General features: G+C 37.5%; 1 protein-coding gene across 3 annotated transcripts; it reads right to left on the minus strand.

The window, feature by feature from the left end:
- On the minus strand, nucleotides 1–26,530 carry LOC140186631 (uncharacterized). Of its 3 annotated transcripts, XM_072241024.1 has the most exons (11): nucleotides 26,228–26,530; nucleotides 19,506–19,654; nucleotides 17,517–17,682; nucleotides 17,319–17,414; nucleotides 13,366–13,599; nucleotides 13,260–13,282; nucleotides 12,928–13,052; nucleotides 9,969–11,860; nucleotides 9,057–9,344; nucleotides 1,831–1,946; nucleotides 1,296–1,377 (listed from the first exon to the last, which is right to left on the minus strand). In XM_072241024.1, exons 1-10 carry the CDS (start codon nucleotides 26,393–26,395, stop codon nucleotides 1,851–1,853), a joined length of 3,237 nt encoding a protein of 1,078 aa, XP_072097125.1. In that variant the 5' UTR covers nucleotides 26,396–26,530; the 3' UTR covers nucleotides 1,296–1,377; nucleotides 1,831–1,850. The 3 variants fall into 3 exon arrangements, with proteins under 3 accessions (XP_072097116.1, XP_072097134.1, XP_072097125.1); XM_072241015.1 differs by lacking the exon at nucleotides 1,831–1,946 and having other exon boundaries at nucleotides 1–1,377; XM_072241033.1 differs by lacking the exons at nucleotides 1,831–1,946; nucleotides 9,057–9,344 and having other exon boundaries at nucleotides 1–1,377.
- Nucleotides 26,531–27,883: the final 1,353 nt, after the last annotated feature.

A 27,883-nucleotide genomic window follows, 5' to 3' on the forward strand; every position in this document is an offset into this window, starting at 1 on the left:
TGAGATGTTGCTTCAACAAAATGTCTAAATCATATTCGACACAAAGTTATTACTGCACAGAAAACAAAGGGCAAAAACTAAATTGCAATGCTCTATTTTCTGTTAATGTTCTTTACTCCTAAAGCACTTTAATTAAAATATTCCATGTAATTCTAAAGAATTACATAGCCACACAGACATTTCAATTGCTTATACATGTATTCTAAGTACAGCTTTTCCCAATTAGATTCATTCCTCGTATTTATAGGCAAGTCATAAATATGCACATTAACATATTGTATGATAGCTTTAAGAATACCAGTCAGGATACAAATATACTTTGAGAGAAAACATTTTCAAATATGGAACATCTGTTAACCCCTAATAACTATCATATTTAAACTATGATTCCTTGATTATAATGGGTAAAATTCACAGATATATAAATAAACCAGATCATACTCAATGAAAATAAGCAATGGGTAGTAGATGATAATTAACTATGTTAATAATTGTTTTATTGTGGAAAAAATGAAAAATATGCAGGTTCAGCAGCATGCGGTCTTTTGCTTATGTAGCTTTCATTTTGATAATGTATTTATAACAAATGAAAGTCAAAAGGCACATAGCTTTGTTGAGAATTCATGTTTAATTTTCCATTCTTTACTTAAGAATAAGGGCAAGGTCTACCAGACTGATTCCAGGGCTGGAAGGTCTGCTGTATGAAAAATGATAAAGTAATCTGGCCCTTTATCAAGATCTGAAGAATAGGAAGTAATCTCATTGAAACATATAGCGTTGTTAATGGGCTTACAAGTTAAAAGTAGAGTTGGTGTTTCCCCCGACTGGCTGAGGTGTTTAGATTCTTTAATCGTAAAGTAAGGGACTGGCCATTCAAGATGGGTTTGAGACAGAATTTTTTCCAGAAGGTAGTGATCCTTAAAACTTTGTTTTCAAGATTTTAATGGAAGCTTCATTACTAAACTCATTCCAGATAATGATTAAGATATTTTTAGATATTAAAGGAATAAAGAGATATAGAGTTAAAACAGCAAGATACAATGGAGATCAAAATGACATGATCTTATTGGTTAGTGTAACAATAGAGAGCAAATGAATAGTCTAATCCTGCTTCAGTTTATGCTTTTCTTAACCAGCTGTTTTCTTCAGTATGATTTCATTATTAAGGTCAGATGTCACTTCAGGGAACAAATACAGAGACAACAGTCACCACTTAATGCTTCCACAATCAGCAACTGAGATTCTTCCACTTCCCTACTTTGCAAGATCATTCAGCCACGAAAATGAAAAAATATGGCGGGGAGAGTCAGTTGTGCTCAGTTCATGAGTTGCCATTGGTTGCACAGTGGTTTCTGTAGCAGAATTTAGGCTTTCCATCTGGGGGGAAGAAAGCAATGCAATTTCAAGAAAAGTTTAAAGCCTGCACAATTTAGATATATAAATACTACTGCATTCAAGGAAATTAACTTCCTGAAATATAAACTATTTGATATCAAATCAACAAAAGCAGATACACAAAATATTTAATATCTTAGCATCCATATTGAAAGCTATCAAATATGGCTTAACAATACACATCTTTTAATGTATTAAAATTGCTAGTTATGTGAAATTTGCAGCATGGAATGATGCTGATGAAACATTTATTAATATTTAAACATGAGAAATGGTAAGGACATTTTTTCCAATTAGTAACATGAACATTAGACAACAATTGCTAACATTCAACGAGGACAGAACAGTTTATTTTCTGAAGTCCAATAAGAGTAATATTTGTTGCATTGCTAGTTAAGATTTGTTTAAAAATTTGGAATAATTTTCCTGGATTACCTTCTTCATTAAAAGTCCATTCAACCCTTCCATGTACAAGCCATGAATTCAATCCTATTCCAAAGGTTGAGAAGTATGATCATCATTGCCATTACAGAAATGCAGAAGCCTAGTGCCTATTGAAGAATAACAGACCAGTACTACATATATTGCAGTAAAGACAAATGACAGATAGTGACTGTTTAATCCTTCCATCAAAAAACACACTTCGTTATGTGAAAATATTTTAAAATGTAAACATATTGGTCTCCTATATTTTAAAGCTTTCCTTTCTTCTTTCAGTTATTGTGGACAAACAGTTTAATTTGTTTTTCCATTAATCTTGCTCTTCAAGCAGTCTTAGAGAAATATATAATGGTCTGAATTGTCTCTTGTAAATTCTTTCAACAAAGTCTTTGGCTTCATACTTGTATCCCAGACAAGAATAGAAAACAGTTTTTTTTAAAAATCTAATGCAGGGTCTATTAAAGCATATAGCCATCCTGAGATAACATGTTGTATGTTGTAAGAGGCAGTTTATTAATTCCATCTTCAGCATTAAGAATGCCATTGAGTTTGGTAATTGGCATTAAAACAATGAGCATATGGTGTGAATCAGCACTGAATCAGATGAAAGAAAATGGAACTTATTTAAAATCTCTAAAAATACTTGGGAATTTGGGAAAGGACTATCTACCCCAAAATAACAATGTTTGAAATTGCCATTTCCTTCCAATTCCATAATTACGAAAATTACATCTGGTTTAATGGCAATAGTCTCATCTAAGTCCTTGCCAAGCTAACTAGATGGCAAGTTGTTAAGGGGACAGAGTAACAACAAGCTTGCATGGGAGAAGTTTTTCTTTAGTATTTGCATTAACACCTCAGCTTTTCATTGTGTATTGTAATAATTTGGATTAAAAATGGAGAATTGTACATCCATGTCTGGAGGTGACAGCAACACATGAGAAACAGGAAGCAGTATGATTTGAAAAAGGAAATCACAAAGAAGCACAGATCGATTAAGCAAGTTGACTTAACCCAGGGCAGAGGCATTGAACATGGAGAAGTGTGCAGCTCTCAGCTCTGGATCTCTGGCGGAGTAATTAATATAGTTTCTCAAAAGGTCGGATGAGGAACTGCAGAGAAGCAAATGAATTTGTGCATCCAGGTGTGTATATATCAGCAGAGGCTCATGCACTAGATCAAATAGATGCCAAAGATGCTGAAAAATTAAAAACAAAATAATACTAATGGCAGATATCTGAAGTAAAACATGGAACAGAGTACTCAGGACACTAGATAATATATGCAGTGCAAGGAAATAAGTACTTGAAATTATTGATCTTCAGTCAGAACTAATTATTGTTTGAATCCTTAGTAATAGACAGCATCCATCATTAAGGACCCTCATCACCCAGGATATGCTCTCTTCTCATTGCTACCATCAAGGAGGTGGTACCAGAACCTGAAGAGGGACAGTCAACGTTTCAGGAACAGCTTCTTCCCCACCACCATCAGATTTCTAAATGGACAATGAATCCATGAACACTATCTACTTTTCCCTCCATTTTTGAACTACTTATTTAAATTTTTAATATATACTTATTGTAACTTATAGGTTTTAATTATTATGTATTACAAAGTACTGCTCCTGCAAACAACAAATTTGATAACATATGCCAGTAATATTAAATCTGATTCTGAGAATGGCATCAGTATCGGGGCAAGTAAAAAACCATTATCCCATAAATCAAAATCACTTTCGCCCTTCCCACCCTTTGAGTATCACATTTAACCCTCTGGTCTCCTCAAACCTAAGCCGATCTATACGATGCTCAGACAATATTTCCAAGAATCCAAGTTTTAGTTTGGTTCCTTGCTCAAAGTTTCTTGGGTAGGATTAGAAAGGAGTACTGATGCAGGGTCTCAACCCAAAATGTTGACAATTCCATGCCCTCCCCCACCCAACAGATACTGCCCAACCTACACAATTTCCTCAGCAGTTTAATGTATCAGATGACATCATATTCAGTTTTTTGTGCCCTACTACGTTATTGTTTATTACACTGGCCATGACAGTTGCATCTTCCATCCACCTTTCCACTCGCAATCTCAATTTCTCTTCCAACTCTGAGGATAATTCCAAACCTTGGAAACTGGTAGGCAACTCAAGTACTAGGATTCTCAGCCATAGCAAAGAGGACCATGTCAATCCTTGCTGTTCTATTCCCCAGAACAATAACACTCCTAATCCTTCTCCTTATTTGAATGGCTTTCTATATCATCATCCTATGTTCAGATTGCCTAACTTCCTTACAGTCCTTTACACATCCATATGGTAAGCAAGAATCTCATACCTGTTGGAAAGAGTTCTACCTTGCATTTCCATACCTGGCAGTCTGGCATTTATATTCTTCTATCCCTGACCGTTACTCAAATCCAGAGCACAACCTAATCACATTGTAGCCGACACATGGATCAAGTTACCCATGTAATTCTACTCCTTCCGAACGTTCAATTATTCTTTTTTTCATTGAGCTTCAGTGTGGTATAGACTCTTCAAGCTGCATCAACAAGGAACCCCCCCCCCCATTTAACCCCAGCAATTTACAATGACCAAGCTAGTAACCAGTACATCTTTGCATTTGGGAATATGGTGCCAGAACACCCAGAGGAAACCCACGTGGTCACGGGAAGAACATACAAACTCCTTACAGACAGCGGCGGTTATTGAAACCAAGTCGCTAGTACTGTAAAGCATTGTGCTAACCACTACGCTACCATGCCTCCCAAAACCCCCTTAACTCAAAATCCAGCTTTAACAACTTGCACAGTGATTAAAATTGCTGCTACAAAGGCACCAGCAACCTAGCTACTGTCAGTATGGAACTTGCATGCAACTGCAAGAGTTTTCCCTGAGTACTCCATTTTCTGATGGTTAGTAATCTACTGCAGCAGTCCCCAACCACCAGGCCGCAAAGCATGCGCTACTAGGCCGCTAGGCTGGGGACCCCTGATCTGCTGTACTCGGCCTAATGTAAATTTCCCCTAGTGTTGGTCTGTGAGTCAGTGGGGGTGAGGAGGAATGGTGGGGATTGTGATGTTGATGAGCATGTAGGAAAGGGTTATAGGGCATGGGATGCATTGGGTTGCTCTGAGAGTCAACAGTGGCTCAGTGGCCTTCTCCTATGTTATGAGAAATAAGAAACTGAGCTCCAAGCACTTACTATTGATGCAGTTTCTGGAAAATAATGTCACGACCAACCCCGCCCCACCCCATATGCTGCAGCTACAATCACCTTCCATCCCTGTCAAATCTTAATATATTCACTTAAAGATTTTGTGTGTTTGCAATTTAGTTTCTTGCTTAATACAATTAAAAATTAGTCTGTTGTGTTAATGATTACATTTTAGTCAACTGTAAAAAAGTTTATTAAAGCCAACTTGCTTGACACACCAGTAAATATTTTGTAGTACGCAGAAGCCTTATGTTTCTGTATACTATAAAAATTGTATAGGGATAAATCAACACCTTTCACCCCTATGCACCAATTTCCCCAAATATTAACCACATTCTCAACTTCAGCACTCTGTTTAAGTTCACACTATTTTGTCATTTTGATTATTTAAGTAACAACCATCCCTGGGTTACAGATGCCTGAATTAAGGATAACCCTATTGACTGCAGGAGGAGGAAATTGAAGGTACATGAGCCAGTCCTCACCAGGGGATTTAAGATGGAGAGGATCAGTAACTTTAAATTCCTCAGTGTTATCGTTTCAAAGGATCTGCCCAGGTCCAGAATGCAAGCGCCATGACAAAGAAGGCAGAGCAGTCCCGCTACTTCCCTAAACAATTGTGAAGATTCTGAAACTTTGACAAGCTTTTATGGATGCACAGTGGTGAGTAGATTGACTGGTTGCATCATGACCTGGTATGGAAACACCAATGCCTGGTCCCATCATCAAGGACGCCCACCACCCAGGCCATGCTCTCTTCTAGCTGCTGCCATCACATTGGAGGTCCCTCACCCGCAGGTTCAGGAACAGTTATGTGTGCCTACAAACAGCAGAACCAGTTTCCTCTCCTCCTCCTAGTAAATTTTCTTTCTTATCAGTCTGTGTGCTTTTGACGCCAATGCTGCGGAGGAATGGATCTCATATTGAGTATCTTCTGACTTGGACAAAATTGACCAATGGCTGGTATAAATAGATGCTTGATTGTTATTGTCATCTTGGTGGGCGGAGGGGCCTGATTCTGTGTTCTATGATTCTGTGACATCAACCGTAATTTAATTGAACATATTCAATGAGCTTTATGATTTAGTTGTTGCTTCACACAGCCTTCTCAACTTGACTTGCCACCTTCAAAGATTCGTGTTAATGTTCTCTTCATCCTTCCTACCAAAATGTATCATCTCACGCTCCTTGTGCTAAATTATAAATGCATACTGTTTCTTAAATTATGTTTTCCATGCATCAACCAGTTTCACTGAAGACTATCTTCAAATATTGGAACTGGGCTTGAATCCTTTGGCTTCTGATACTACTATTAAATCAAAGCCAAAATTCATAGATTTATCTACAATTCATAAATTTTGAAAAATAACACACAGCTTTATTTTTAACTAGCAGTTGTATGTAGAAGCTAACCCACTGATCAGCTCTTGCTACAGGCTAGAGAAATTATCAACAAGAATTATTTTCCCATGAGATGGGAACTGCATTGGTTATAGCATGGTCTGAGCAAACAAGGCTCCATCTGCTTTGCAAGAATTGAAAATATTTCAAATTACATCCACTACCCCTCAATAGGATCCTAATATGAACCAGAAAACTTTCAAGTGTTTAGCTACCAAAATGTTATTGGCTAAATAGAATACTATGGCATCCCAGGATACAAGTTATCATGATAATGTGTTTGTGATAGAACATAGAATAGTACAGCACAGTACAGGCCCTTCGGCCCACAATGTTGTGCCGAACCTTAAACCCTGCCTCCCATATAACCCCCCCCCCAACCTTAAATTCCTCCATATACTTGTCTAGTAATCTCTTAAATTTCACTAGTGTGTCTGACTCAGGCAGTGCATTTCACGCACCAACCACTCTCTGATTAAAAAACCTTCCTCTAATATCCCCTTGAACTTCCCACCCCTTACCTTAAAGCCATGTCCTCTTGTATTGAGCAGTGGTGCCCTGGGGAAGAGGCACTGGCTATCCACTCTATCTATTCTTCTTATTACCTTGTATACCTCTATCATGTCTCCTGTCATCCTCCTTCTCTCCAGAGAGTAAAGCCCTAGCTCCCTTAATCTTTGATCATAATGCATACTCTCTAAACCAGGCAGCATCCTGGTGAATCTCCTCTGTACCCTTTCTAATGCTTCCACATCCTTCCTATAGTGAGACGACCAGAACTGGACACAATACTCCAATTATGGTCTAACCAGAGTTTTATAGAGCTGTATCATTACCCCGCGACGCTTAAATTCTATCCCTCGACTTATGAAAGCCAACACTCCATAAGCTTTCTTAACTACTCTATCTACCTGTGAGGCAACTTTCAGGGATCCATGGACATGCACCCCCAGATCCCCCTGCTCCTCCATACTTCCAAGTATCCTGCCATTTACTTCGTACTCTGTCTTGGAGTTTGTCCTTCCAAAGTGTACCACCTCACACTTCTCCGGGTTGAACTCCATCTGCCACTTCTCAGCCCACATCTGCATCTTATCAATGTCTCTCTGCAATCTTCAACAATCCTCTACACTATCCACAACACCACCAACCTTTGTGCCATCTACAAGCTTGCCAAGCCACCCTTCTACCCCCACATCCAGGTCGTTAATAAAAATCACGAAAAGTAGAGGTCCCAGAACAGATCCTTGTGGGACACCACTAGTCACAATCCTCCAGTCTGAATGTACTCCCTCCACTATGACCCTCTGCCTTCTGTAGGCAAGCCAATTCTGAATCCACCTGGCCAAATTTCCCTGGATCCCATGCCTTCTGACTTTTTGAATAAGCATACCGTGTGGAACCTTGTCAAATGCCTTACTAAAATCCATATAGATCACATCCACTGCACTATCTTCATCTATATGCCTCCTCAAAGAACTCTATTAGGCATGTTAGACACGATCTGCCCTTCACAAAGCCATGCTGACTGTCCCTGATCAGACCATGATTCTCTAAATGCCCAGAGATCCTATCTCTAAGAATCTTTTCCAACAGCTTTCTCACCACAGATGCAAGTCTCACTGGTCTCTAATTACCCAGACTATCCCTACTACCTTTTTTGAACAAGGGGAGAACATTCACCTCCCTCCAATCCTCGGTACCATTCCAGTGGACAACGAGGACATAAAGATCCTAGCCAGAGGCTCAGCAATCTCTTCCCTCACCTCGTGGAGCAGCCTGGGGAATATTTCGTCCGGCCCCGGGGCCTTATCTGTCCTAATGTATTTTAACAACTCCAACACCTCCCTTAATATCAACATGCTCCAGAACATCAACCTCACTCATATTGTCCTCACCATCATCAAGTTCCCTCTCATTGGTGAATACCGAAGAGAAGTATTCATTGAGGACCTCGCTCACTTCCACATCCTCCAGGCACATCTTCCCATCTTTATCTCTAATTGGTCCTATCTTCACTCCTGTCATCCTTTTGTTCTTCACATAATTGAAGAATGCCTTGGGGTTTTCCTTTACCCAATCAGGACATCTCTCTCAATCACTAATTAATGCTCCAACTCCTTATTGCCTGAAGCTAGACAAGTTTCCATTGTGTGTGCGGTAAGCCAGAATTTAAATGCTATCTGACCATTGTTATAGTTCTGTTTGTTGGACCTTGTTGTGCAGAAGATTGGCTTTTTATCCATTACAATCCCGACTACATTTCAAAACGAATGTACAGTATTGGCTGTGAAGTGCTTTGGGATGATGTGAAACAGGCAAAGGTACTTTATAAATGTAAGGCTTTCTTTTTAGAAATGCAGATTTGTTCCAAATACTATTTTAATAGGAACACAATTTTTAGGTCTTACATTATTCCTCAAGTACTCCTGAGTCACATGAAAGATTTCATAACCAAGTTGTGCTCTCTGTTGCTAGGAATTCAGACAAATTTAACAAGTGAAAAGCCTGAGTTTGGTATCAAGATGTATGATGCAATGGGAAACTAATTCTACAATTTATAGTGATCATTCCTTTAGAAGGTAATTTCTTTCTTTTACTGACCTTTGCTGCGGGTGGTGACACAGTGTTTTCACATTCACGTGTTTTTATCACAGTCGCAGCACAACTGACCTCCGGCTGTGTCTGATTCTCTGTCGCTGATGATGGTCCAGATAGATCATGAGATGCAGCACTTGGGCTGGGACTTGAAACCAATTTGGTCGTTTTAAGAACATGCCAGGATCCACATTTGTGCCAACCAGGATACAATTTGGTATCATCTTCAACCTCTGCCAGCTCTTGTGGCATTTTTAAATCACCAGTATCGTAATTTCCACTTAATGATTTACCCTTGGCAGACCAAATTTAAGAAGACAAGGCAAAGTATTAGCAATTATCGATAATAACATTAAATCTTCATCCTATTCTTGCACACAATTGGTTTTAGTTGTAGTTTCTTATATAGAATATAGTAGTATATTGACTAACACAAGGCCTAAGTTTAAAGTAAGATTGTATTTTGAACCAGCAAAAACTGAAGCTTTACAATGAACACCAACAAGAATTGCCAACCACGATTAAATGTGCAAATACTCTAAAATACAACATATTTCAAAGCCTTCCATGAGGAAAAATGTACATCTAGTAATAGCAAGGATTTATAGATATTGTTAAATAGGTAATTTTTGTATCAAGAACTTAAATGCAGACTTGTTGAGAGATTATGGTTTCAGAACAGGATAATGCAGGTGTTTCCATAATTGATGAAACAAAGGTGGATGGAGGACTAAATGAAACCAATCACTGGGAAACAGGCCACAGACAATTACAAAAGGCAGTTGGAAGTCTTTACTATATCTGTAAAGACAAAGTTTTCAAATTCATTCTCAAAATGGCCTCAGGTTAATTCGTTCTAAACAACATCTATTTGTAAAACCTACATCAAATAACTTAACGTGGTTTAGAAATACATACCTGTTGTGCAGTTGTTTCAGAGAACATGACATCCTTTCTCTCTTGTGTCGATCTACCAGTCTCAACATTTGTAAGTGGAATTGCAGATTCACCACTTGGGAAGATTCCATTTGTAGGCCCTGGAGATGCCACTACTGATTCCAGAGAGGCTCTGCAAGGGGCAGTGATGGGCTCTACCACTGAAGCATTGACATCGGCAGTTCCTGATGGTGCAGCAATGAGTTCCTGTATCATAGTTTCTGGCCTTATGGCACTTGAAGATTTATCCATCAATATTTCTATTTCAGATACTTGATTTGGACTTGTGGAAATACATTCTTTACTTGTTGCTGCTCTAGTCTCTGGTGTAGAAGCATTGCTTTCTTCTATTTTAACAGTGGCATTTATAACATTACATAGTGTTTCGTTTGATTCTTTTATTCCAGGAAACATGTCTACAACATCTGGAGATACAGCCACTACTTCACTAACTGGAGGAGGTGCAGTGCTGGATTCTTCCATGAGAAGGATTTCAACAGCAGACACTTCAGGGTCAGTATTAACCTCTTCTTTTCCAGGCACATCATTAATTGTACCGACAGACACAACATGGGGGCCTCCCTTTGCAGGAACTTCATTCACAGTGTTGGAGGTCTCAGCACTGGGCTCTAATTCAGGGACACAAATCTGAACACTTGAAGTCTCAGAGTCAAGTTTTTCCTTTTCAGGGATATCATTCCCTTTGTTGGAGGACTCAACATTAGAACTGAGTTCAGGCACATTAACCACGGAGCCTGAAGAGTCAACATTGGATACTTTCTCTTCAGGACTATCAACTTCATTCAGAGTAGTGGACAGTTCAATCATCAGGTCATCCTGAGGTGCATGAACCATCAAACCTGATGACTCAACACCACCTTCTTTACTTTCAGGAGCTTTGAACCCAGCATCATCAGATTCCTCCTGCACAAGACCTTCAACAATAGGGGAAGGCTCAGCTCTGGGATCATCTTCACAGACAGAAGGTTCAAGACTGTACTCGTTTTCAACAGTATGAACCACAGCAGCCAAAGATTCAGCACTGCGGTGATCTTCAATAGTTTCATTCCAGGCACTGTCAGACTGAGCACAAAGTTCCTCTTGAACACAACCTTCATCCGCAGCAATGGAGAGCTGAGCATTGGGACGGCTTTCAGAGACATTAACCACAGAAAATGAAGACTCTATTTTGGGTTCATTCCTTTCAAGATAATCAGTCTCAGCAACTGAAGGCTTAATACTGGTCTGGTCTTCAGGAGCTTCAGTACTGGCACCATTACATTCAGCTCTAAAAATATCCTTTGCTGAGATCTTATCTAGAGCAAAGGATATGGCCATGGGTGCTCCTGCCCCAGGGATTTCAGTAACATTGGGAGAAACAACAATGGGGTTTTCATTGTATTGAACTCCAATTCCAGTACCTGAACACTCAGCACTAAGCTTTCCTTTTTCAGCAATGTCATCAATAGCACTGCAGTACTCAACGTTGGAACCATCCAAAAACTGTTGATCCTCTGAACCTCTGGACTCTGTACTGAGCTCATCCTTTACAAACACTTTATCATCGGTTTTGGAGGGCTTCTCTCTGGGGTCATCCTGAGATGCAGAAACCACAGCACCTGAAGTTCCAGAACCTTGCTCTTCATCAACAACACAGTGTTCAGCACTGCGATTTTCTTTTTCATGGATTTCACCCATAATTTCAGATTGTTCAGGGCAAGGCTCTGAAGATGAAGAAAGGTTTTCTGCTCTGGCAGATGCTCCACTAAAAACTTCTGAACTTTCTGCTACTGAAATTTCAGAAAGCTTAGCTTCAACTTCATTATCCTCTTTCGCACCTGCTGCAGCTTCTTCAACTTCTGAATTCTTTTTGACTTTAAACCAATAAACTTGGCATTAGTACTTAATAAAATGCAGATAAACTACTATTAATAAGAGAACAAAGTTTGTACCACATACCTGCACTTCTTATTTGTTTTACAAAAAAATCACTAATAATCTTTGACTGCTTGAATATATGAATACTTAGAACTTTTGATGTAGATTTTCAAAAAATTGATATTAGTTTTAATGAGAAAAGTAAAAATTGGATTGATTAATGGAAAAACAATTACTTATATGAGCAGAATTTACTGATATTTCAGGAAAAATAGAGAAGGTTCATCATTAATTTCTCCCAACAAATTGACCCAGTTGCTCAACAAGCAGGAAAAAAAAACAGCATAAAGCTGTGGTCCTAAAGAAATTATGGTTTATAACTACTGTAATCCGTAGACTACCAAATCAATTAGAAGATTAGAGCAAACTATTCCCAGATATTTGTACATAAGCTTTGTCATCACAACATTGTTAACAATGGATTGAGCCAGCCTGATTCTCTTTGATTAAATTTGTACTAATTAGTTTCCCATGATAGCTATGATGTTTGAGAATTAGCAAATAATTTACCCTTAAGTGGAAGGAGTTAGAATGAGTCACTTATTTCAATATTTCCAGCAACCCATTACTACCTCATAACTTAAATCAATAGCTTGGGTAACTTACTCATTTATATAACAGTCTCAAGCAAATATTTTTTTTAAACAGTTGAAGCGCCTTACATTTTATAAAAGCGGAACACGGCTACACAATTTTAATAGAAAGTATCAAAAAAGAAAGTCAGTAATTTTCTGTTGGATTTATTGATTTTTCAGTGTTCCATCTCTCATTATGAGAGTGGGCAATCTCCAGCTAAATTACAGGAAATTTCATCTATGATGAAGTGGGTTATAAGAGTCCCATTTTACCATAACATCCAGATTCCAGTGTGGGCAATCTCATAGGGATCTACTGTTAATATACTTTGACAATTCGCTTTATATTTTAATGTATATTTTAACTGGGTAATAACATATGTAACATTAATATAAATTATTTTCTATAAGAATAAATGTATCTTTACCTTCAAGGAAATTAATTGTTTGGAGCAGTTTCAGTTCTTTCTCAGGATCAATATTATAGTGATCCATATTTTCATAATCATGATCTAGTTCTTCAATAACTGTTGCTCTAGTGGCCTCTGAAACTCTAATCATATAAGAAAATTCACCAGTTGGGTCAATGGTAGGTTCCTCAATTGTTACATATTAAATAGTCATTGATTCAATTGTGGTCATTGGATTTATAAGGTATGCCTGCAAGAAAATGAATCTCAGGATTTTACATGGTGACATATACTGTATGTACTTTGATAATAAATATACCTTGAAATTTTTTTAAACTTTGGGTACTTACTTTGCTGTCAACATCTTTGCATTCTAAAAAAAAAGAAAGAAATTGAATATTAACTGAGGAATTTCCCTGCAGAAAAATATCAAAACAAAACGTAATGGTTTAGTACCCATAGAAAGACTGCCATTTGGGGTTCCTCCATTGATTGCAGCACGGATTCCACAAGCTTGGACATGGATCGTATGTGCTCACTGTATGTTTGTATCAAATATTTGCAGTGGCTTTTTTTCCCATCTTGTTCATTAGTGATTATTTGCATCATTTCCTGCTTCTTTGTTTCCAAAACTGCGAACAGGGAATCAAATTTTTCAGATATTGTTTGCTTTAGGCTCTTACAGTTGTCCTGAAAAACAGAATAGTTTTAGTAGATTGATGGAAATACATACTTAATACAAGTCAATTTATGCAATCTCATCTTTGAATAGCGACTTCGATATATTCTTGTTGATTATACTAGTCTAACGTTTCAATAGAATGGTTGATGAACTGAAACAAATCATCTGTGTTATTTTGGTCATTATTAATCTGGGATGATGTGCTGAGACCTGGTTATGCAAGGAAACTCAGATTACAAATTGGTGGATTGCCTTTTTGTATTGTGGATGGTCTACTTCTATCTGCACTCATAGATAAACTTAAAGTTTACTTTAAGTGACATGGGCACGTATATGTTTTCCTGCCAACAGTTATGTAGCATTTACACAAGAGGTAATTATGTACAGTATTTGTATATGAACTACCTGGAATTAAAGCAACATAAACGTAGCAAAAGTGAAGGTAGGTGAAAATTGGCTTAAGTGAGAAGTGACCGCATGTTATAAAGAATTAAAGGAATGGTATCAGAGTTATTGATTACAGATATAGTTCTGTTTGGTAGTTTCCTGGGCAGATTTATTTTTTCATCTCTCTATCGCCAGCATGCTTTCTAAACCCTTTTCCTCAAGCTTTCATCTTATCTTCCATATAACTTTCTCCAAGAAGGTCACAATCTTGTCGTGCTTTGGAGGCTAGAGTGCCTCAATGACACGGAGAGCTATGTTGGCTGGAGTCAGGGCTTTATACTTTGGCTCTTGGTAGGGTCAGCTCGTTAGATTTTGGGGGTTCAACTCAGGGATAACAACTCTGACTGGTAAAACAAATCTGTTACTGAAACAGAAATGAAGACTCTTTCTACATCTGAGTGCAATGATATTCCTGAGTCTCCACCTGGGACTTGCATGACTGGTAGTAGTGAAGTTACTGACATGAAGAAGGAAGCCTTGAACACTGCCAGAGGTTGACAACCTTCACTGCTGCCCTAAATTCCAGTGGCTTAAAGGGCAGTAAGTAAGTTACTCTAAGGTCCCTTTACCTTCTCCCATCACACAACTGGACTACCATGCTCAGCTGCTCCTTTTCCACTATTTCATGCCCATACTTGATCTCTTGTAATTCATCCCTTTGTACATGTTGTAAATGTCCACTCACTAATAAGGCAGACCTTCTTCGCCTAATGCCACATCCAGGATAAATATAGATATCATTTTCCTGGGCATATCTAGTGAGTCATTACAGCATAGAAATAAGCCATTTGGCATTGATCTGATGCCAGAAAACATGAAATCCTCAGCTGATTTATTGGGATTCAAACTCCTATGTCTGCAACAATGGTCCAACTAGCCCGGAATCCTAATCATTGAGGTACCCTACTTATTCTAATTCATTCCATGGAAACACTTTCTCTTGCGTCAGGTGACACTGATGCAAGCCACTATTTCATGGTTGCCATGGGCCTCACTTTCAAGCTCCCAGTGCACTGCTGGAGCGCTTTTGCAAGGTGTATAGGAATAGAATGGTAGCTAGGCCTCTCGATCTTTTGTCCTATCAGGTGACACCCTCATGCTCCAGGGGAAACCAGCCCAGACTATCAATTTCTTTAAAGTTCTTCAATCCAGAAGACTTCCTGGTGATTCTTCCCTGCACTCGCCAGCACAACAGCATCCTTCCGATAACAGTATGGTGATCAAAACTGCACACAATACTCCAAGTGTAGTCAAATCAGTGTTCTGTAAAATTGCAACAGAGTGAACTAACTTTTATACTCTATGTCTCAAGCTTTAAAGGCAAGCATGTGATCTATCTTCTTCATCACCCTGTGTTGCCATTTTCAGCGAACCATGGACTTAAGACTTTTTAGGTCTCCTGGTTCATCAACATCCCACCATTAGGTATGAATGCCATACCCCTTTCTGACTTTTCAAAACTTTATTTTGAAAACATAAAACTTATGTTAGTTAATTAATTGAAATAAAGAATCTTATTCAGTCTAAGCTTTTTAAGGAAGGTCAATCATCCTATTCAAAGGAAGGAGGCCATACTAAGTGCACCAGTTAAGGCTGGTGTGAATCTGAGGCAGCAGATAAGAAAAGTTGAGCCTTGGGCTTAGCTAATTACAGAATGCCCCAGTATTCACTGGTGAACAGTTGCAGACAGCAAGATCAAACATACATACACCTGAAGCTCCAGTGGATTCCCATTTGTTCTGCAGTATGCAGATGCAGAAGTTCAGAACCCACTGCAGGGCACAGCTGCTTTTTTTGAATCACTTGTTAACTGTGAGGACAATCCAGCCATTATTTTCAGCATCTTGTCCCAATGAAAGCATTACAGCACCAATTTGATTCACATTTAGTCAGCTCCATGTTCCTATATTTTTCTGATATTTTATCTTTACAAAATCACCCCATCTACCATTTTGCAATTCTCACTGCATGAAGTTTTATTACTTTTCCAGTGGCTTTCGTTCCAAAGTCTCATCATTGACTTCAGCCTTGTTACTGTATGACTTCTTAACCCTCAATGACTTTAACTTGCAAATAAATTTTCTAGCCCTGTCACTCCAGTGGTTAGACTAGTTCTGTAGCATAGTTCCCCATCCACCTTCATTCAAGTGCCATTGACCTTATCCTTTGGGTTATTGTCATCTTGAAGTTCTCATTCACTAAAGTGTTATCCTTCACTGTTATATTCACTTTCTGCCAGATCTTGAGCTGAAATTCAAATCTCAATTTTAAACCAACCTGGTGATTCTGCTCCCCTCCGTTTCCTTCCCAACTACTAAGGAAAATCTCATCTATACCACAATCTCCTCTAGTTTTCACTTTTGTAACCCAATATTCATTTTGCATGAACTCAGTCTTGAATCAGTAATCTCATCAAAAGAATTCTGAAGTCAACAGCAACAATTTGTCACAGTGCACTGTCAGTGATGGCCTGGTTTTCTGATCTCTTCCTTCAAAGAATCACATTTATTAAGCTGAAGAGAATTCCAGCAATTTATGAACTATTCTGGCTGCAAAAATTATAAAAGCTTAACAGCTCTGCATGAATAGTAATTAGATTTTATTAAACTTCATACCCATAACTGCAGCATATTCCCCTGATCCTAAAATTAAATTCAAAGATCAAAGCAAATTTATCAAAATCATATATATTTCCATATACTACCTTGAGATTCATTTTCTTGCACATATTTATTGGAAAAAAGAAATAGAATAAAAATTTATAATAAACTACCCAGACAAATAGCAACATCAATATGCACTGCACAACAAGACAATCGTAAATAAAAATAATATTGAGAACTTGAGTTGTAAAGACTCCTTGAAAATGAATCTCTAGATCATAGAGACAGTGGAAGTGGTGAATGAAGTTATCTTCACTGACTCAGTAGTCTGATGGTTGTAGTGTAATAGCAGCCTGAGGCTGGTGATATTAGTTCTAATTACCTCCTACTCTATTATAGTAGGTTGTAAATTGTTTGTGACATTAGCATTACATTATTTATCCAGCAAGGTTCAACTATAAATTAAACACTTTATGTCTCACATTTTGGTAACAAAAAAAGATCAGTTTAGCACTCATTCTTATTTTGACAGTTGGCTTGGTTGGAAGAGGAATTGGTCCTTTCAAGTGCAGCCATATTGGAACAATGGAGACAGCTTCAATTTCATTTGTTTCGTTTTCATAGATGAGAGATCAAAACTTGCCTGAGCTAGAAGACTAATTTAAATAAACTATTACCTCAATAATTTTGCTTGTTTCTTCCAGATGAGTAATAAATGTTTGAATTGCATCATTGGTTGCAGCAAGTGCTCCAATTCCATCACCAAGTTTGCACTAGGAAACAAAAGTAACACAGATCAGCTTTAAATTTAATTTTTGCTGTGCACCATTAATTATTCAATGACAAGAGCAATAAATGCTTAAAATGTATCCCACCTTTTGTTGTTTGTAGATAGTTAGAAGAGGAGCAACTTCACAAGCCTTGTGTGCACCAAATACTTTGCACAATGAGCAGGTAGGTGTCTCACAGGAGATGCAGTATATATTAATCTTTTCCTCGTCATGCTCTTCACATGTCGGTTGTTCAGGTTTTGCTGTAGACCTATGGCAGATTAATTATGTAAAACTGATCTAATTACTTATTGCCAATGGCCTATAAAATGCAGCAAAATTCATTAAAAATTAAACTGAGTATGCTCATGGTTAATAATAAAAATATACTGGCATTTTCTCATTAATGCCACTTATTACCATAATTCTCTTGCCACTGACAGCAAACTAAACAGCATACAGTACACTATTTTACTACTGTTCAACCACGTATGAAGTTAATATTGAAAGGTTAAGTAGAAATCGAATACAATAAACATTAAAAAGTTAGTTCCAAGTTTATCTGTCCACATTTTTCACTATCATTATAATGATGAAATCTGCAACACCAACCCGGAATATACCCAACTGGCTTTGCAGGGCAGATACTCAGTGAACCACTTTACATGTCAGATTTGGCTCTGATTTCAACAACTCAACATACATTTATTATCAAAGAATGTATAAATTACATAACCTTTTGGTTTGTTTGCTCACAGGTAGCTACAAAGCAAGAAACCTGAAAGAACCCAATTAAAGTAAAATTTAAAATAAAAGATCCACATTCTGTGTGCAAGAGAAAGAAAAAAAATCTCAAATCATACAAACAATTGAAGCAAACAACAGCATTCTGAACCAAAACTGAGTCCTCAGATCCAAACCCTGGAATAGCCCGGAGTAGACCCAAAGTCCAGATTATCACTTCATCATATTAGTAGGCACGGAGCATTGTAGTTGGGGCAGTCTTCATAGCCTCAGCTTCATGGGGAGAAGAGTGACCATTGCAGAGAATAATAAGCACAATCGACTCTTGCTTCGGACCCTGACACCCTGTCTTTTCGGTCTGTATACATGCAATGTAATGTAATATAGTGGAGAAATTAAATGCAAGTTGAAGGTCAGTATGTGTGATATCCTGGTCTGCCACTAGAGCTTTCATTAAGTCCAGAGGTCAAGTACAAAATTTCCTAGCTTCTCAGTACACCCCATTCCTTAAAAATAAGTCAGAAACTTTTCATAATTTTACTTAAATTTTAATACCTACAATTAATATCTAAGATTCTAAGATGTTTAATTATTTAACTCTTTTTGGAAGAATTCTTACATGTCTCTGATCAAGTAACATTTAAAATCACTTGAGTGGCCATTGACAGCAAGTCCTCTTTTTAAAGGCTTTAGGGCAGTATGGTTTGAGACCTTGGGATCTTCTGCCTAGTGCCTAATCAGTGTTCACAAGACTGTTCCACACGTGATACTTAGTCAGATTCAGAGCAATACACTATGGATACAGGCCCTTTGGCTCAATGAGTGCATGATAGCCACAGTGCCCACCCAGCTAGATCCAATGTCCTGTATTCAATTCATTTCTTGTAAGTGCTGTTGCTCCATGTGCCTATCCAAGTTCTTCTAAGGACTCCCCCACCCTGGGGAAAAGACCGTTACCTAATCTTCTTATAATTTTAAACACTTCTATAATGATTCCCCTTATATGGTTGGGTTCATGGCAGGAACATCTCAAATTTGTTTGGAGAAGTTGGACCATGAAATGTAAAAACATCTGTGGGAATAGTGTGGGGAGCGAGCAAGCATGGCAGCCTAGATTAAGCACAACTTAGTCCATATATTTTTTGGAAAAAATCTGCATAAATTTTATTCCAAGTTACAAAATCGACTCCATCATTACAGGTTACAAATCTGATACCAAAACTATTGCCTAAAAATTCTGCTGCTGTACTAAACAGTACAAAACAAAACTACACTTGCATCATTAGTTTAACTGTTGCAAAAATTTAGCAGTTTTCTCCAGTGTTTCTGCTGTGTAATAATATAACCTACCGCAAAGATTCTTGTTTGTAAATGTCAATTATATTTTCCACCAATAAATTTCTTTGTAGTCCATAAACTCCATGTCTGTCTAGAATAATCTCCTGGTGACAGGATGGACATCGGAAACAACCTCCTGAGCCCAGAGCTGTGCCACGAGTCTTTCAACAGAAAAAAAATATCAGTTTACATTAGCCAAGTCATTTTCCAGACACCAAGGAACCAAATTTAAAGAACAGAACACAAAATAGCAAAAATCGTATTGCTGGTGCTGTATTAAAGAAGTAATCCACAAGCTTAAAGTGCAAGTGTATACATTTTTTATGCAAATAAATTATGATGAAATGTCTCCAGTGCAATGGTCCAATTCTCAAGTTCCTTTATTAAGTGAGACTCGAATGAGTCATACATGCTGCCTGTCAAGTGATAGCAAAAAATAAACAGGAAGTTGAATTAGAATTTCAAATTTGCCTGAATGCAAGTTTTGATGCAATTGTTCTATACAAAGCTGCTCATATATGGAGTCATGATGCTATAAAAAGAATCAATATACATGTTGCCTGATGACTCAGTTATGATTATGCCAATGATACTGGAATAAGACTTGTGATGCAGAATCAAAGGGATATACAGTGCAAACAGGTTGCATGGAAACTTATCTTAGAATGATGTAGAGAGGAAGTTTCCTTGCCGGGGGCGGGGGGGGGGGGGGGTCTAGGACCAGAGGGCACAGCCTCAGAACAGAAGAACATCCTTTTAGAACAGAAATGAGCAGGAATTTCCTTAGCCAGAAGGAAATGAATTAGTGGGATTCATTGGCACAGGTGACTGTGGAGACCAAGTAATTGTGCATATGTACTTAAAGGAGAGGTTTATAGGTTTTTGATCAGCAAGGAAGTCAAGGTGACAGGGAGAAGACAGGAGAATGCAGTTGAGAGGGATAATAAATCAGCCATGATGGAATGATAGAACAGATTCAATGGACAAAATGGCCTAAATCTGCTCCCAAGTCTTAAGTTCTTATTTTACCAGGGTCTGGAGTCCCTAATGCATGATGCTAACTGGACAAAGAAAAGGAATGTGCATTCATCTCCCCCAATTCACACACCTCCTCAAAGTTGAATTTATTGTCATAGAAACCACTTATATCCAATGACATTGGTTTGATCCTAACCTTCAATTCCGTCTGTATGGAGTTTGCATTCTTGCCTTGTGACCACATGGATTTCCTTTTGGTTCCAGTTGGTAGTTTAAACTATTAGTATAAATTGCCTCTAATGTAAGTGAGCAGAAGAATCAGAGGGAAGATTATGAAATGGGGACAGAAATGTTACGGGGAAATTCAGTGGTGGAATAGAATTGGTCTGTTAGATGGCACTCCTAAACTATGAGGAAATACAGAATATTTATGTATAATTTGAGTCCTTTCTGGAAAGTAATCCATGTCATGAGTTTCCCTTGGTTCTAGTTGGTAGGTCAAACAATTAGTGTAAATTACCTTGTATATAGGTGAGCAAAAGTGACTTCAATATTACAAGGAAATGGGGGAATCTTTGTACCTCATGTATAATTTGAATCATTTCTGGAAAGTAATCAGGGAACCTGTGAATAGCATTACTAATAATATTTCATGTTAATTATTTTAACCATAGAATATTAATTAGTGTCATAATGGTGAAACATCTTTTACTAATTCTCAATCTACCAAATTGTCTTTAACCTGAGGAACGTCTTGAAGGGTTGGAAAATGAATAAATAATGATAATCCTTCTTTGTCAATGACAGTACTGATATTTATTATCAGCTGTAGGTATTTGCAAACAATACAATGATTTTTGTTGCTATATCTTAGGAACCATCAGAAAAAGCTGCTTTCCTCCAAATACAAAAACTCCATTAGGTTTCAAATAATTCCCCAGATGATTATTATAGGCTCTCCTCTCAATGTACACAACTTTTTTTCCCCTTGCTTTCAACCCAGTGATTCTGCACATCCCAACCCCATATGCTCACATTTCCAAGATTCTCCTTCCAGCAACTTCTGCCCAAGCATGTTAGTATTCTTTTATTTGATTTTGTGATGTAGACAATACAGCAAAGTCACATTTATTAACTGTACTTTACCTACCTTGAATTACTGAAGTTGGTGTCAGAAAGGTTCTGAAGAGCATTTCTGAATATTAATCTAATGGCAATGATGAAATAGTGATATGATCTCAACGTAAACTTGTGTGAATAGAAGAATGTCATTCTTAGACACCACTGCTACTCAGTTCTGAGCCATTTTAGATGAGTTTTTTTGTTAAAAAAGCTGGGGGATTGTTGTAGAGTATCATGTGTGCTGCACATTGACAATGGTCAGTCCTACCACAGAGTCCAGAGGCTGCAGCACTAGTCAAATTAATTGCTCGGTTCAGTATTTTTTGGACATTCCAATGACTGCACTTTTCTATGTGAATTCTGTGATTCTAGATTTAAGCATTGTGGCTATGGGAAAGACTAATAACAATTTTAATTTATTACCTTGGATTCCTTTTGGCAAGTCCATTCTTAATTCTCTTTTAATGTGGTGGAAGACCATCTTCTTAAATTGTTGCACTCCTTCTAGTGAAGCATCTCCTATAATGCAGTTGAATATGGAGCTCTAAGATCCAGACAATAAAAGGGATGGTTCTGTGTTTCCAAGTCTTGTGGAGAGGGGAAGTGGTCTGCCCTTTAGTGGTTTGCAGATGGAGGTTGCACATTTGGGGAGTGCTGCAAGTGTTTATGGGTGAGTAATTGTAGTATACTTTGCAAATGACACAATCTAGCCATGTTACCTAACGGTGGAAGCAATACATGTTTTGCGTAGTGTCTAATCAAATGGGCTGCTTTGCCCTTTACAAGTCTTGCAGAAGGTCCAGTTATATAGAAGGACATTTCCTTCCATTCCCTCTTCTGATTTATGCCTTGTAAAAGGTGGAAAGCCTGTGTGGTATCAGGAAGCAAATCACTCACTACAGGATATTCAGTGTCTAACTTGTTCTCATCACCAGAGTAGATAGGAGGCTCATGATGAATCTCCTATCTACATAGAGCCACTATTGTTAGTCGGATGCCTGTGGTTGGTAATGTTATTGAATATCAAGGAAAAGTAGTCAGACTCTGCCTTTTTGCAAATGGTCATTACATAGAATTTTACTTGCCATTACCAACTTATGCCTGAATTGTTTTTATGAAGAAATGGACTGTTACATTTTCTGAGGAATTGTGAATTGAAATGAACATTGTGCAATCTGCAAGCATCTCTAGTTCTGACCTTATTATAAACATCAAGAACTCCTACAACAAAATCCAATAGCCACATCAATATTCTTTGATAAAGGATCAGCTCCTGTTACTTGCAGTATTTCCCTTTGTGTCCCATCCCTTTTACAAATACATAGTCATATCTCACCTTGATATTGAGGGCAGTCATTCTAATCTCATCTCTAGTCCATGCTTAGGACCAAAGTCGTGTGAGGTCTGGAGGCAAGTGGTCCTAGCAAAACCAAACCAAGCCTTGCTGCGAAGGCTACTGCCAAGTAAACCTTCCACTATTTTACTACTGTTTGAATGTGTCCTACTTTATAAATGATAATGAAACATGTTGGACATTTTCTGCTTTACTTGGACAGATCATACCTTGTCCCCTTTTGCCTCTATTTCTTTTTTTGGTCATGGGGAATGAGCAAGATATTGATGCCAGTTGAAGCTAGCTCTTGCCTATTGCAGATACCCATTACCTGACAGTTGTGTATTATGGTTGTTATCTGAAATCTCAGGCTATGGTTGATAATAAACCTGATTCTGATATTTAAGACTGGGCCATTTCAGTATAGGTTAGCAGTGAACAGAGCTGAATATTATACAGCATTGAGCCTACCTCTGAACTTATTGCCAAGCTGAATCAAAGTAGTTGAGGCTGGTTTGCTTGAGGATACTTGAGGAACTCAAGGCATTAGATATTTTGGAATTGGATGGGGTAATGGAGGAAGTAGTTTTGACCACCAGGGACCTCCATCTCATTTGGTTTAATAGCCTTCTGCCCAGTTGACCAAAACTACACCCTCAATATCAACATGCCCCACACCATACCTCTTTCATTAAATCAAGATGCAAGTTGTTGTCATGATTCAATTAAATGTTGAAACTGGTTTCATAGCTGAATGCTATTTCTACACAAGTGATTCTGGCCATTTCTAACAGTGATTCACTCTTAAGAAATGCCCAATTTTAACATTCACCATTAAATAATATTTATAATGGTGGCTCTGCTGAAATAGTTTGCACTGCTTTGCTATTAGCAATTTTAATTCAAAAAAGTAAAAGGTTAAGGGTAAGCATACTCCAAATCAATGAATCTATGAAAAAAAAACACAAAAGGAAACATTTTAAAGTTCCCTTAGACTACAAACTACATCCCTACATTCAAATTCATTAGACATATACAATTGGGCTTCTCTTGTAATGGTCAAATGAGCCTGGATAGTCTTACATCAATCTAATCTTTAGCACCAGATGCTCATCTTATGCAAGTTGTTGATTCTGTGCCATTCATAACAGTTTGCCAGTCAGAAACAGAAGTTGTTTCCTTTTCATGTACTACCAGCTAAATGGATTTCCAGCCCTTGTACTGGTACTCCTGGAATTACTAATAGTGGCAAATTAAAGGATTCAGCAGGCAGTGTTTTAAAAAAAATGGACAAGGGTACATACTAAATAAGAACAGATGTGGAAAACACTAAGCAAACCTGGCACCATCTGCAGTAAGAGACCCTTCATCAGAATTGGGATAACAGAAGAAAAGTTAAAGTTACAGAATGAGGGGAGAGATAGGCAGTATGAAATGGAATATCTCTGATAGAGCAAGGCCAGGATTACCATGGTGATAAGGTGCTGATGAATGAGTCGATTCTCAGGCATACTTCCCATTTCTTTCTCATCAGGATATCAAAATTAGCCCTTAAATACATTTTTAAAAATCAGTTTGCATTTGTATTGTATTTTCATCTACATTTCAGAAAGAACCACATGCAGTTTAAGGATTATATTTCTGAAATGTGGTGACTATTGAAATAAAGAAAACAACATCAAATTTACACACATCAAATCCTTACAGAAAGTAAGAACAGAGGCTGGTCTGTTTCAGAAGCATTGACTGATATAAATATTGGCCAGGATACTGGAAATTACTCTGCTGCTCTGCCTTGAAATTGTGCCACTTGGTCTTTTATATCCATCTGGCAGAACAGCTGGGATCTTGGTTGAACATCACATCCAAAGCCAGGCTCTTACAAAAGTTACATACCTCCATACGGCACTGGCATGTCAGCCAAGATCTCTCCTTTAAGGTTACTGGAATGGGACTCAAATTCTGTATACATTGAGCTAGATAAGCACGTTAACAACTGAGTCACAATTGAATTTTAAATTGATGATTTAAAAAGTATAGTAGTCCAATCATTCTGGATGTAGATTGCAATGAAACAAAGGTGCGTTTCATTAGCAGTTCTATCAAGGATCTCAAATCAAGGTTGTAAAGCAAAATTTAATTACTGAGATGTCATATGTACAGAAAACTGAAAATTTGATACTAATTGAAACATCAGACTGGATGAACACAGTATGTAGAAGCTCTTTGTTTCTTACTGTGCCATTTTTTTGTACCTTTAGTTACATTTCCAAGTTTGCAACATCTAATTTTACCTCAAGTTCAAGTCACTAGTGTCTAAGAAAAGAGCAGGAATCCCAACAGCAAACTCTAGGAGCAGCATTATATACTTCCCTCCATTCCAATAAACAACTGTTCACTCTTAATCTGCTTTCTATCTTATGACCAGTTTCATATGTACACTGCTAATACTCCTTTAATCACATGAGCTTTGATTTTGCAAACAAGCCTGTTACATAGCATATTATTAAAGATCTTCTGAAAGACTATGTATACATCCAACTGTTAGTTCATTGAAGTAATTCACGAGTTATGATTTACATTTAATGAAATAGATTAAAAATGTTATCCGACACAATGTTCTCCTAAGATGTGATTTTGTCTTTTTCTAAGTGTCCCAGTCACAGAGGTTATGCTGACAGGTTTATAATTGCATACTTGTTTTCTCCTCCATCTGATGAACAAGGGCCCTAGAAATAATTGGGAATATTGTGGTGCCCGCTATTCCACTTTACTAATACTAAAGAGAATTACATTCTGTAAAGCAGGGACACAAAATATTTGAAAAAATAAAACTCATAGTTTAAAATAAATAAATGCAAAATAATTTGCTTACTCTAATTGCGTATAAATAGGAACATCTTCAATTGTTAAAAATATGCAGATATTTGGACTAAATTACTAAGGGTAATAATAGGGTAGGGGACGACTATGAAAGTTTTATTTTGAAGTGCAGTCAAGAGGAACTAAGTATTAAAACAAATTCTAGCGTATGGGCAGCTGAAAGCATGAATTGTTGGAGAAACTAAATCCTGAAAGGCTTGTCATAAGGAGGCCTGCCAGCACCGTTTAATAAAATGTGCCAAGGGGTAAGAAATTCTGAACTTATTATGAATGGTAATAGTGAAATACTCAAGTTAGAAAGAAAATTCTTTTCCCTCTGGAATTGGTATTTGACACAAAGATAGGTTTGTCTTGAGTAGAGACAACTTCCTTGAAATTATTAATTTTACACATTACTTTTTATACAGTTAAATCTTACCTGAAAAATATCATTAGCACATTTTCTACAGAGGTTATGTTGACAAGGTAGTATCACAACAGGCTTGGTGAACATTTCCAAACATACTGGACAAATTAGCTGTTTCTCCAGATTATCCATGGTTTGTGAATCTCTGTAGATTGAATTGTATTCCATTGGGATAGACATGTCAAAGAACAAAGTTTGCAGGAAGACTTCAAGTCAGAACTGCAGGCTTCAGCATGTAAATTTCCTGTTGCTTTTTGGATTCTCCCTGTAAGAAAATGTTTGTGTCCGAGATATGGAACTAAGAGCTTTGTGGTGTGTTTGCTACGGCTCAATCTGTCATTGTGTTTAAATTTAAGTTACAGGCATCATATGTTTTGCAAGACTACATACCATTGCCCATATATGAAAGTCTAGAATCTTGTTTAAGAAACACTCTGCTCAAGTTACTTCCATTCATGTCGCAAGGGAACAAAATTTTATCATGACTTGCAGCTTACTGGTTTTAGATCTTCATCAGTCCTGCATTAGGAATAGATTTTAACTCATGATGAAATCAACAGTAAAGGGTTCAGGCATTTGTATAATGTAGGCTTTTTTTTTTTAAAGCTTTCACACAAATCTTCATGTGTTGCAAGGAACCAATGAGCTTTGTAAATTAACTTTTAAAAACAGGCTGCGATCTGAAGGAAATCAACTAACTTGCTTTCTCTGATCACCCGACATCTAGTAGTTCATAATTACGAGCACAGAAAGAAGGAACAAACATCATTCTAAATTTGGATTAGCCCCAAACATGTTCGGAAATATTATGATCTTTCCAAAATAAAGCCAATCTGGCACCCATGAGCCTCTGCTGAACTATCAGACTGCTATTAATACCCCAACAAGCAAGTAGTGAGCGTGTAAACTTAGTTTGTCAAAACAAGTTGAAAAATACAAGAACACTGCAACCCCAGCTCTGACTGCACATCCTACTCACACTCTATACAGATAAAGATTCTTCACCATCTTAAACAAGATCACCAGGCTATTCAATAAATCAACCATCCCTATAAACTCGATCCATTATAGTTAGTTTCTAGCCAGGATTATGTTTTTATTAAATTTAATACCAAGGATAATCAGGATTTCAGAACAAATTCCAGATTATCAGAGATTTAGTGGGCAATAGCAAATCCAGATATTTCCTTCTATCTACGTACCTTTGTAGGATATTGCCTTCCAGGCAAATGACAATATAAATAGATTTGGAGCAGGACACAGTATCAGAGACTGTTTTGACATTCGATTGCATTCAGAAGTCTCCACAATTAACAGCGCACTGATGATGCTGTCTCATACGGTGAAGAAACTCCTGCAAGTAAATTGCTAAAATTGGAGAACAACTCAACCTAACTGCCCGAAGCGGTATCAGATAGTTACTTCCTAGCCATTAAATTTAATCTCAAATTTCTAAGGATAATCTATTTTTAAGAGTTTTCAGTAGGCACTAGAGAAAGACAGAATTATGTCTTCTAGAATGAATCAAAATTCAAATCAGGAAACCTGTTACCCCAATAATCAAATGCAAACTGTTTGGGGCTGGCAATCTTCTATTTTAACAATCCAGCAGCACACAATGATATTGAAAAAGATTCTCTACAAATACGTATTGACAATTCAACTTCC

Source organism: Mobula birostris, chromosome 2 (assembly GCF_030028105.1).
Source record: "Mobula birostris isolate sMobBir1 chromosome 2, sMobBir1.hap1, whole genome shotgun sequence".
NCBI lineage: Eukaryota > Metazoa > Chordata > Chondrichthyes > Myliobatiformes > Myliobatidae > Mobula > Mobula birostris.